The sequence below is a fragment of the Balaenoptera borealis genome (assembly GCF_965194805.1).
Source record: "Balaenoptera borealis genome assembly, chromosome: 1".
NCBI lineage: Eukaryota > Metazoa > Chordata > Mammalia > Artiodactyla > Balaenopteridae > Balaenoptera > Balaenoptera borealis.
The window spans coordinates 119,043,129-119,056,111 of NC_138860.1; the positions used below are offsets into that span (position 1 = coordinate 119,043,129).

At 35.0% G+C, this 12,983-nt stretch overlaps 1 protein-coding gene across 1 annotated transcript in view; it reads left to right on the forward strand.

The window, feature by feature from the left end:
• COL24A1 (collagen type XXIV alpha 1 chain) overlaps positions 1-12,983 on the forward strand; it is a 412,921-nt gene that overhangs the window by 251,122 nt on the left and 148,816 nt on the right. The window contains exons 29-31 of the mRNA XM_082408071.1: positions 542-595; positions 7,487-7,540; positions 8,823-8,876. Coding sequence (XP_082264197.1) covers positions 542-595; positions 7,487-7,540; positions 8,823-8,876 — 162 coding nt within the window. The remainder of the gene's footprint in view (positions 1-541; positions 596-7,486; positions 7,541-8,822; positions 8,877-12,983) is intronic.

Sequence of the window (12,983 nt, forward strand, 5' to 3'; positions counted from 1 at the left end):
GGTACTTTTTTCATTCTGGTTTAGTTACTTCTGTGTTAGGTTAAATTTTCTACAGTAACATGTTGAAAAGTCTTGGAATTTTAATGTAAATCAGTTTAGACATTTAATCTGCTGTGGCATATGTGATTATCATGATTATGCTTAATTGTGATGGACAGATTACAGAAATAAAATTTTGTTCAATGGTTATACACTTAATTTTTACAATATGCTTTCATACTTTTACAATTCTTATATTTTATATATCTCAAAATTATAAGAATTTCTACTTGCAAAACTAGAATACGATGCATGCTCAATTTTAAATCTTGATTGTTCATAATTTCTATTTTCGTCATTTTAATAAGACTTTTTAGTATTTTATCCCTTAAAAATTATCTTAAGAGGATTTTTATTAAAAGTCTAGCAACTTTAGGGTAAAAATGCAAAAGTTGTAAATTTAAAAATTACTGATAATTAGGATGAGTTTCCTGTCTAGGCTTAGCTCATTCATGACTAATTAACATGCCTCAATGTTTTTCTTTTTTCTTTGTTTTAAAAGGGAGAACGTGGAAATCCAGGGCCACTAGGTCCCCAGGGGGAAAAGGGCGTTATGGTAAGAGCTCAGTGATTTGAAAGATATGTGTCCAAAGAACATAATAAAGTTAAGGCATTCCAGAGGTGGAATTGCCTTGAATGAAATTTAAGTAAGTGAAAAATGCTATTTTGTGGTAAATTTCCATTAGAATTTTCTTCTCCTCTAAACAGTTTACCATTCAGAATGCTGATTGGCACTGAAAAGCATGCAAATCACATGGCTAGGTCGAATGAGCCTATAGTCTTAAGAGAAGAATTAAACCATCCTAAGTAAGCTTAAGTGGATGAAGAAGAAAATTCAATTAGGATTCTACTTTTTTTTTTATAGCTTATAGTTTATATGGCACATATCATCATTGCCACTTTTCCATAAGTTTCTGGTCACAGTGTAATTATTTGATATGTGGAAAAGCAGAATCCAGAATTCATCTTACATTCTTTTATCTTTAAGATAGTAATAGCTGTTAAATTTTATATCTAGATTGCAGTTTTTTCATTTATTAAAGTTTCTAAATGTGATAGAAATGAACAATTATTTTCAATTAAAGAATCTTGCTTTCAGAAAATATATTGTGGTGGATCTGGTGTACCTAATGCTATCTACAAATTCATTTTACATAAATTTTTGCTCAGTTTTAACTTCTGTATTATGAGTAGAGCACTGTAAGATTATTTTTTTACCTATCTCCAATTGCTGTCAACTAGGAAGTTTAATATACCCATAGGCTAATTAATTTCAGGAATTATTGACTCCTAAGGCATTCTCTGAATCATTTAAATATGGTTAATACCACAAAGGGTGTGTTCCTTCTGAAATTTGACAGGCTAAAGTATTTGTACACATTCACATTTCTTTTATTTTTTATTTTTTAACATCTTTATTGGAGTATAACTGCTTTACAATGTTGTGTTAGTTTCTGCTGTATAACAAAGTGAATCAGCTATATGTATACATATATCCCCATATCCCCTCCCTCTTGCATATCCCTCCAACCCTCCCTATCCCACCCCCCTAGGTGGTCACGAAGCACTGAGCTGATCTCCCTGTGCTATGCAGCTGCTTCCCATTAGCTATCTATTTTACATTTGGTAGTGTATATATGTTAATGCTACTCTCTCACTTTGTCCCAGCTTACCCTTCCCCCTTCCCTTGTCCTCAAGTCCATTCTCTATGTGTGTGTCCCTATTCCTGTCCTGCCCCTAGTATCATCAAAACCTTTTTTTTTTTTATATATTCCACATATATGTGTTAGCATACAGTATTTGTTTTTCTCTTTCTGACTTCACTCTGTATGACAGACTCTAGGTCCATCCACCTCACTACAAAGAGTTCAGTTTCGTTTCTTTTTATGGCTGAGTAATATTCCATTGTTTATATATGCCACATCTTTATTCATTCACCTGTTGATGGACACTTAGGTTGCTTCCATGTCCTGGCTATTGTAAATAGTGGTGCCAAGAACATTGTGGTACATGACTCTTTTTGAATTATGGTTTTCTCAGGGTATATGCCCAGTAGTGGGATTGCTGGGTCATATGGTAGTTCTATTTTTCGTTTTTTAAGGAACCTCCATACTGTTCTCCATAGTGGCTATACCAATTTACATTCCCACCAACAGTGCAAGAGGGTTCCCTTTTCTCCACACCCTCTCCAGAATTTATTGTTTGTAGATTTTTTGATGATGGCCATTCTGACCTGTGTGAGGTGATACCTCATTGTAGTTTTCATTTGCATTTCTCTAATGATTGGTGATGTTGAGCATCTTTTCATATGCCTCTTGGCCATCTGTATGTCTTCTTTGGAGAAATGTCTATTTAGGTCTTCTGCCCATTTTTGGATTGGGTTGTTTGTTTTTTGGATATTGAGCTGCATGTGCTGCTTGTAAATTTTGGAGAGTAATCTTCTGTCAGTTGCTTCATTTGCAAATATTTTCTCCCATTCTGAGGGCTGTTTTTTCGTCTTGTTTATGGTTTCCTTTGCTGTGCAAAAGCTTCTAAGTTTCATTAGGTCCCATTTGTTTGTTTTTGTTTTTATTTCCATTTCTCTAGGAGGTGGGTCAGAAAGGATCTTGCTGTGATTTATGTCATAGAGTGTTCTGCCTATGTTTTCCTCTAACAGTTTTATAGTGTCTGGCCTTACATTTAAGTCTTTAATCCATTTTGAGTATATTTTTGTGTATGGTGTTAGGGAATGTTCTAATTTCATTCTTTTCCATGTCGCTGTCCAGTTTTCCCAGCAGCACTAATTGAAGAGGCTGTCTTTTCTCTATTGTATATTCTTGCCTGCTTTATCAAAAATAAGGTGACCGTATGTGCGTGGGTTTATCTCTGGGCTTTCTATCCTGTTCCATTGATCTATATTTCTGTTTTTGTGCCAGTACCATACTGTCTTGATTACTGTAGCTTTGTAGTATACTCTGAAGTCAGGGAGCCTGATTCCTCCAGCTCTGTTTTTCTTTCTCAAGATTCCTTTGGCTATTCGGGGTCTTTTGTGTTTCCATACAAATTGTGAAATTTTTTGTTCTCATTCTGTGAAAAATGCCATTGGTAGTTTGATAGGGATTGCATTAAATCTGTAGATTGCTTTGGGTAGTAGAGTCATTTTCACAATGTTGATTCTTCCAATCGAAGAACATGGTATAACTCTCCATCTGTTTGTATCATCTTTAATTTCTTTCATCAGTATCTTATAGTTTTCTGCATGCAGGTCTTTTGTCTCCTTAGGTAGGTTTATTCCTAGGTATTTTATTCTTTTTGTTGCAATGGTAAATGGGAGTGTTTCCTTAATTTTTCTTTCAGATTTTTCATCATTAGTGTCTAGGAATGCAAGAGATTTCTGTGCATTAATTTTGTACCCTGCTACTTTACCAAATTCATTGATTAGCTCTAATAGTTTTCTGGTAGCACCTTTAGGATTCTCTATGTACAGTATCGTGTCATCTGCAAACAGTGACAGCTGAACTTCTTCTTTTCCGATTTGGATTCCTTTTATTTATTTTTCTTCTCTGATTGCTGAGGCTAAGACTTCGAAAACTATGTTGAATAATAGTGGTGAGAGTGGACACCCTTGTCTTGTTCCTGATCTTAGAGGAGATGGTTTCAGTTTTTCACCATTGAGGACAATGTTGGCTGTGGGTTTGTCATATATGGTCTTTATTATGTTGAGGTAAGTTCCCTCTGTGCCTACTTTCTGGAGGGTTTTTATCATAAACGGGTGTTAAATTTTGTTGAAAGCCTTTTCTGCATCATTGAGATGATCATATGGTTTTTCTCCAATTTGTTAATATGGTTTATCACATTGATTGATTTGTGTATATTGAAGAATCCTTGCATTCCAGGGGTAAACCCCACTTGATCATGGTGTATGATCCTTTTCATGTGCCGTTGGATTCTGTTTGCTAGTATTATGTTGAGGATTTTTGCATCCATGTTCATCAGTGATATTGGCCTGTAGTTTCCTTTCTTTGTGACATCTTTGTCTGGTTTTGGTATCAGGGTGATGGTGGCCTTGTAGAATGAGTTTGGGAGTGTTCCTCCCTCTGCTATATTTTCGAAGAGTTTGAGAAGGATAGGTGTTAGCTCTTCTCTAAATGTTTGATAGAATTCGCCTGTGAAGCCGCCCAGTCCTGGGCTTTTGTTTGTTGGAAGATTTTTAATCACAGTCTCAATTTCAGTGCTTGTGATTAGTCTGTTTATATTTTCTATTTCTTCCTGTTTCAGTCTCAGAAGGTTGTGCTTTTCTAAGAATCTGTCCATTTCTTCCAGGTTGTCCATTTTATTGGCATAGAGTTGCTTGTAGTAATCTCTCATGATCCTTTGTATTTCTGCAGTGTCCATTGTTACTTCTCCTTTTTCATATCTTATTCTATGATTTGAGTCTTCTCCCTTTTTTTCTTGATGAGTCTGGCTAATGGTTTATCCATTTTGCTTATCTTTTCAAAGAACCAGCTTTTACTTTTATTGACCTTGCTATTGTTTCCTTCGTTTCTTTTTCATTTATTTCTGATCTGATCTTTGTGATTTCTTTCCTTTTGCTAACTTTGGGGGGTTTTTGCTCTTCTTTCTCTAATTGCTTTAGGTGTAAGGTTAGGTTATTTATTTTAGATGTTTCTTGTTTCTTGAGGTAGGATGTATTGCTATAAACTTCCCTCTTAGAACTGCTTTTGCTGATTCCTATAGGTTTTGGGTCATTGTGTTTTCATTGTCATTTGTTTCTAGGTATTTTTTGACTTCCTCTTTGATTTCTTCAGTGATCTCTTGGTTATTTAGTAGCATATTGTTTAGCCTTCATATGTTTGTATTTTTCACAGATTTTTTCCTGTAATTGATATCTAGTCTCATAGCATTGTGGTCGGAAAAGATACTTGACACGATTTCAATTTTCTTAAATTTACTGATGCTTGATTTGTGACCCAAGATATGATCTATTCTGGAGAATGTTCCATGAGCACTTGAGAAGAAAGTGCATTTTGCTGTTTTTGGATGGAATGTCCTATAAATATCAATTAAGTCCATCTTGTTTAATGTGTCATCTAAAGCTTGTGTTTCCTTATTTACTTTCGTTTTGGATGATCTGTCCATTGGTGAAAGTGGGGTGTTAAGGTCCCCTACTATGATTGTGTTACTGTCGATTTCCCCTTTCATGGCTGTTAGCATTTGCTTTATGTATTGAGGTGCTCCTATGTTGGGTGCATAAATTTTTACAATTGTTTTATCTTCTTCTTGGATTGATCCCTTGATCATTATGTAGTGTCCTTCTTCGTCTCTTGTAATAGTCTTTATTTTAAAGTCTATTTTGTCTGATATGAGTATTGCTATTCCAGCTTTCTTTTGATTTCCATTTGTATGGAATATCTTTTTCCATCCCCTCACTTTCAGTCTGTCTGTATCCCTAGGTCTGAAGAGGGTCTCTTTTAGACAGCATATATACGGTTCTTGTTTTTGTATCCATTCAGCCAGTCTATGTCTTTTGGTTGGAGCATTTATTCCATTTACATTTAAGGTAGTTATCGATATTTATATTCCTATTACCATTTTCTTAATTGTTTTGGGTTTGTTATTGTAGGTCTTTTCCTTCTCTTGTGTTTCCTGCCTAGAGAAGTTCCTTTAGCATTTGTTGTAAAGCTGGTTTGGTGGTGCTGAATTCTTTTAGATTTTGCTTGTCTGTAAAGGTTTTTATTTCTCCGTCGAATCTGACTGAGATCCTTGCTAAGTAGAGTTATCTTGGTTGTAGGTTTTTCCCTTTCATCACTTTAAATATGTCCTGCCACTCCTTTCTGGCTTACAGAGTTTCTGCTGAAAGATCAGCTGTTAACCTTATGGGGATTCCCTTGTATGTTATTTGTTGCTTTTCCCTTGCTGCTTTTAATATTTTTTCTTTGTATTTAATTTTTGATAGTTTGGTTAATATGTGTATTGGCATGTTTATCCTAGGATTTATCCTGTATGGGACTCTCTGCACTTCCTGGACTTGATTGACTATTTCCTTTCCCATATTAGGGAATTTTTCAACTATAATCTCTTCAAATATTCTCTCAATCCCTTTCTTTTTCTCTTCTTCTTACACTCCTATAATTCGAATGTTGGTGCATTTAATGTTGTCCCAGAGGTCTCTGAGACTGTCCTCAGTTCTTTTCATTCTTTTTTCTTTATTCTGCTCTGCAGTAGTTATGCCCACTATTTTATCTTCCAGATCATTTATCCATTCTTCTGCCTCAGTTATTCTGCTATTGATTCCTTCTAGAGAATTTTTAATTTATTTATTGTGTTGATCATCATTGTTTGTTTGCTCTTATTTCTTCTAGGTCCTTGTTAAATGTTTCTTGTATTTTCTGCATTCTATTTCCAAGATTTTAGATCATCTTTACTATCATTACTCTGAATTCTTTTTCGGGTAGACTGCCTATTTCCTCTTCATTTGTTTGGCCTGTTGGGTTTTTACCTTGCTCCTTCATCTGCTGCATATTTCTCTGTCTTCTCATTTTGCTTAACTTACTGTGTTTGGGGTCTCTTTTCCGCAGGCTGCAGGTTCGTAGTTCCCGTTGTTTTTGGTGTCTGCCCCCAGTGGCTAAGGTTGGTTCAGTGGGTTTTGTAGGCTTCCTGGTGGAGGGGACTGGTGCCTGTGTTCTGGTGAATGAGGCTGGATCTTGTCTTTCTGTTGGCAGGACCATGTCTGGTGGTGTGTTTTGTGGTGTCTGTGACCTTATTATGATTTTAGGCAGTCTCTGTGCTAATGGGTGGGGTTATGTTCCTGTCTTGCTAGTTGTTTGGCATAGGGTGTCCAGCACTGTAGCTTGCTGGTCGTTGAGTGGAGCTGGGTCTTAGCATTGAGATGGAGATCTCTGGGAGAGCTTTCACCGTTTGATATTACATGGAGCCAGGAGGTCTCTGGTCTACCAATGTCCTGAACTCGGCTCTCCCACCTCAGAGGCACAGGCCTGACCCCCAGCCAGAGCACAAAGACCCAGTCAGCCACATGGCTGCTGGTCTTGCAGTACCCTGGAGAGGCCCACATTTCTTAACTATTGAATTCCCTGACATCTGAAAATGATATGGTTTCACAATCTATATAACATAATATACATCTATTCATAGCATAACATAACCTATAGAAATGTGAGATGAATATTCTCTTCTCAGTAGGTTATAATATGTGATTCTGGCTAGCAAATTTCATTTCTAGGCAAAGAGTTTCTAATAAAAGTATACCCTGCTTCTGTGTAAACATTTTTTATTTCTATTGTCTTTCTCTGGAACATTTCCTGTGGCCTCTTATGTCTTGGATAGTAGAGGGAGATCTTATCACATTATCATTTTTAATTACTATTTATAATTTACTTGTTTGTCTTCAATGAAAATAATTAGATGTGATGGAGAATTTATGTCTTTTATATTTTTGCTTAAATTATAGGGATATCCAGGTCCTCCTGGGGTTCCAGGAGCCATGGGTCCACTGGGATTACCTGTAAGTATAGAAAAGACTTCTCTTCCCAGTCAATGCAAAACACTCTAGAATATATCATGGTATCTTGAACCTCCTCACTTCTACTTGCTCTATTATTTACTCCTCACTTCTAATAGTATAGTTCTGCAACCTAAAATAAAAAACATCTAAACTTTCTTTTGAATAACCCCATATAAGAAAACAGAGTCAGTAATCAAGCTTAGACCTATTGGACAAACAAATCACAAGCACAATTTCCAACATGTTGTTCTTAGAAATTTCCACATATTCTCAAACTGATAAAATTCATAGAAAATATACCTTTATTCAAAAACTGTTTTGAAAAACTCCACTTGTGGTTACAGAAAGATAATGAAGCCTTGTCTCTAAAGAGAAAGTTTGCTTATTAAAATTTGAAAGTTATTGTGAACTTAAATGTGAAGAATATCAGCCTTTGTGATCCCCTAAGCAGAACTATTATCAGAAATGGTTTATGCTGTTTTGTGAAGCTTCTGTTTTGAAGATAAGCCCAATCTTCCAGCATACTGATAGTTGTGTCATTGACTTCTAAAATGAGGAAGACTGATCTAGGGCATAGTTGCCAATCTTTTTACTTGTGTAAGATAAGAAATAGATTTGAGATCCTGTGTAAGTTCACTGTTTTTATCTACCTGTGTTATATAGATAAATAAATTTTGTCTTCTAAGCATTGGAGACCATTGGGTATAAAAATAATTCATTGTACTTGACTTAGTAACAAATAACAACTTAATCTTCTTTTAAGGCTATTTTTTGTGGCATGTAAATTTGGAAAATTTTGTGGCATTTTTCATGGTAACAGAAAAAAATCTATTTTTATGTGATGGGATTATCATAAGTATCTAGAGTAATGAGAAAGAAATCTTGCAAAAGTAGCCATTGGTTCTTTGATGGACCAGGGAGATTAGACTGGTCAGACTGGCTAAGTGGGTGTCTCCCTTATGTGTTGTGTCTCCCACCACTCCATATGTGCTCATCCTAAAAACTGTGTGGTCAGTGAATATTAAATACTTCCCATTCTTTTTCAGGGTGTAAACACTTAGAAATTAAATTTCTCCAAATAGTAGACTATGTCAGAAGCAGAATATTGGGGGAGGGTAGTATGGTATTTGTTTAATAATTAAAGCATATTTTTAAAGGAGACTAATCAATTTTATTTCAAGAATTCCCAAGGAGAATTACCTATCATAAGAAAGGTTGTAACTGCTGTTTTTGTAACGTTCCTGTTAATTCTATAACTGATTTTTAAATTTTCAATGTGTAGGGTCCTGTGGGGGCAAGAGGACCACCTGGGAGTCCAGGTCCTAAAGGACAAAGAGTAAGTTATCTAATCAAGGAAGTGCATTAACCTTTTAAAAAATGGCGTCATAAATAGTGATGCGTTCAGCAAAAATAGCTCTATATCTTCTAGATCATGCTTAGAGGTTGTTGGGTTTTTTCTTGTTTTCATTATATTAGATGACCTACCTACATTAATTTAAATGTAATTCATAATCATTTGTATTTATAAAACCATACTTTTCCATTTTGTGTTTTAGAAATTTCACTTATTGACAAAGAATTCTTCTTTCTTATTCCCAACTCCCAGTTTCATTCTTTGGGGGAATTGTGAACGCAAAGATGTTTAAATTATTTTTCTACTCACAAGAGACTTCTATAGCAAGGGATAGTAACAGCTTGACAGAATAAGAGTGATAGGAAGTAGAATAAGAATACACAGGATGACTAAGAGTTTATTCACTGTGAATAAGAGGTAATATATCATCATTGTCTAATAATTATGCATAAGAATTAAATTAAAACCTTTCACTCTTTAAGTCTTTTAAACATTAAATCCTTTTTTTTTTTTCTTTAAAGAAATAAGAACCACCATTTATTGCATGCTTGTCACGTGCCAGGCACTTTTACATATACCATCTAACCTAATACTCAAAACCACTCTAGGAAGGAGAGGCATTTATCTCAGATATTATAGTTGAGGAAAACGGGGCTCAGAGAGTTTAAGTATATGAACTGTAGACACGCAGGTCTATGGCACAACCAGGATTCAAACCTTAGTGTGTCTGATTCCAAACCCTATGCTTATTCAATACCCCTATTGAATTTTAGAGTATTTTTCCTTGATTAATTTGAATATGTGGGCTTTAAGAACTCTGTTTTCCCCCTTGGCTTTACCTTCACTTTTACAGCTAGTGAAGAAAATATTTTAAAATTCTAAAAACATGGCCTCCAAATAACAAATTTTTTTCTTAAAAAAACTGCCATTTTCCAGTTGGCAAATGGGAGAAAAATGCTCAGTTTAAAATAACAACTTTAGGAATTCACTGGCGGTCCAGTGGTTAGGATTTGGTGCTATCACTGCCGTGGCCCAGGTTCAATCCCTGGTCAGGGAACTAAGATCCCACAAGCTGTGCAGCATGGCCAAAAGAAAGAAAGAAAAGAAAAGAAAATAGGCAAAATAAATAAATAATGACTTTAATTTCATGTGCTGTGTTTTAGGTGAAGATTAAAGAAAGAGAGCAAATTTTTCTGTATTGTCATTTCTTTTCTGAAAAACTATTTTCCTTTCTGGCTTATGAATTTACAGTCTATAAATAATCCTGATGGCCACATCTATTTTAGCCCAAATGAGATTTAAAATAATAAAATAAAAACTCATGGAAGATGATCTGTACTCTGTCATTTTAGTGGTCTGTACCCTGCCAGCATTCACTACTTGGTCAGGTCAAATGTGTTTATTCAACTTTGTATTACTCATAGTGGGAAAGTTCAACCAGTTTTGTGACAGATTTTAAAAAACAGAAATACTTACTTTGGTTACCTAAGTAATTGAGGTCTTATTGATTATCCAGGCATAGGCCATGTACCTAAGCAAGATATGTTTCTGAACCACTTGTACTATCTGATAAGTCATATGGAAAGTTCATATTCTCTGCAGTTTTCTAACCTCCCTGTGATCCTTGGGCAAATTATTACTCTTTTCTGATTTGACACTTTGTTTTCAATTCTCACCTCTTCAAGCATCTATTTTCCTCTCATCCTCCAAATACATTTTACTGATTTGTTCCCAAATGGCGTCTCATAATTATTTAAAGTTCACCCAGTATTTTCTAAACAAGGTCTTTTTGTTTAGAAATAAGGGCTTTGTTTAATGCAAAAGTGCTTCCTTTATAGGAGAATATTTCAAATAATCAGTGAACATTGGGAATATCAAAAAGAACTAAAGACCAGAATATTTGGGAAAGAATATACTATTATGACGTTCCATTCTAATTATCACCTAGTATCTTCTTCTCCCATCAATCCATTCTCCAATGTATTCTCCACTATAGATGTGATCATAATAAATATTTTTCGAATATTTTTCACTCACAAAAAATGAGAATATATTATATGTCCAGCCCACAGGGATAAATGAAAAAAGTATCTGGCTGGGAATTCCTGTGCCCCAGCCCTTCCTTGCTACCCCAAAAGCTACCCCCCAAAGGGGGTCAGTATTTCCAGCACACCTGTAACACTTTATGACACACAACTGTGTCACAGTACATTGGAGGGGAAGCTAGGCACATTTGCACTAGGAGGCCACACAAAGAACTCTCATTATGAAACTAGTGCTTGTATGCCCTTGCTGTTCTGCCTGTGATTTGTACTGTTATCATAGGTGAACATGCAAACATCATGAATGGTAGGACCACAACCCAAGGAGTCTGCCTGTCCTTCTGCTTCTCTCCTATCCATCCATCTGCCATTCATCTATCTAACATTTACTGATATAATACCATCTGTCAGACACTCTCTTACTATCATGGAGGATTCAAGGTTAACTTTTTCTTAGATCTAAACCACATGGATTTTACGGTTTAATGACTTGCAGTCCAGTGGCTTTTAAAGTATCATACAATATTGACAGAGAATAGCGAAAGCTCGGACAAGCAACAATACCTGCCATCTCAGGAAATAACCTAAGCAACTTAGTATCATGAAAATTTTTCTAACTAGTTTTATGAAGATTGTGTAATCCTGCCCCTTATGTAACTGAAAAAAATAACAGGATTGGCTGAAAATATTCATGTAGTTTGAGATTGCTTGATGGGAGAGTTAGCTGTAGCCAACCTTAACTTTTCCAAAAGAGGATAAAGAAAAGATTAGATTTTTTTTTTAACTTAACCAGAATACATTCTTCAAGAGCTTTATAGGTAGAGATTTTAAGGCAGGTATAAGAAAAAATAACTTTATCCCAAATTAGGTACCTATTATAATATTGCTTGTCTCATTTTCTTATAGCTTGTCCTGAAGCTTGTTATGTCTCAGGAGTCAAAGAATAACTCCAGGGATAACTTCTACAACCAAAATATCAAAGTGAAACTTGCAGATATTGATAAAGCTAAGCTTTTAGCTAATTAACCAACCCTTAACTGAAGCATAGAGAGGACCAAACTTTCCTAGAGTTCTGCCAGCCTTAACCTCTTAACTAGCAACCTCAGGCTTTATAGCCTTTAATTAAATATAATTGTTGTACTTAGACATTTTTTTTAACTTAATGTGGTTATCTTTGTCATCACAGTGGGAGCAGAAACTTCTCTTTCTTTTTTCCCTGTCTATTCCTGGTTTAGTGAATGAAATAATAAATGTTAAAGTACTTTTAAGTAAAAATAATTTTTAATGGAAAACATTAAAAAATGAGTGATTATCATTAAAGTATTCCTTAATTTTGGAGGGAGTTCCTTTCAACTGTAACACTAATCAGCATTTTACTAGTGTTTAATATTCATTTTGTAAACTTCTTCTAAACTTCAAGTCCTCTATTTCAGCCTGAATTCACTTGATAACAGGATTACATCCATTTATTTTTTAACATTTGAAAAAATATTATAAACTTAATAAAGCACAGTTATTCAAAGTCTTTAGACATTTAGACATTATGTGAATCAGGTGACTCACTTATATTGATATCTGCAGGCTTCAGTTGCTTCATCTTAAAAAGCAGGGTTTAGACTAGTTCAGCCTTGACAGTGGGTAATCTATGTGCTGAGGCAGAAACTGGCAGTTAATTATGAGACTTTCTTCCTGAGCTCAATGCAGCCTTTTCTACATATATATCTAGGCAACCACTTAATCTTATTTTTATCTAAGAAATGAGACTTTTTTCAATCATTTTTGGACCAAACAATTTTTAAAAATTCTTTTTAACTTATTACTCTATGTTTGGGGGCCTTTTGAAGCTTTATCCTTATGGCTGCTAACTTTTAAACCTAGACAGAATGACTTCTAACTCTAGCATTAGCCTTGGATGATCTACCATTGTGGTTGGTTGTCTAGAGTCAAAATTGTTATCTTCTCCCCACTCCCCCCCTTTCTACCCTAAACAAACTTACACTTCCAATTTGTTTTTATATTAATGCTGTCATAATTCCACTGGTTACTT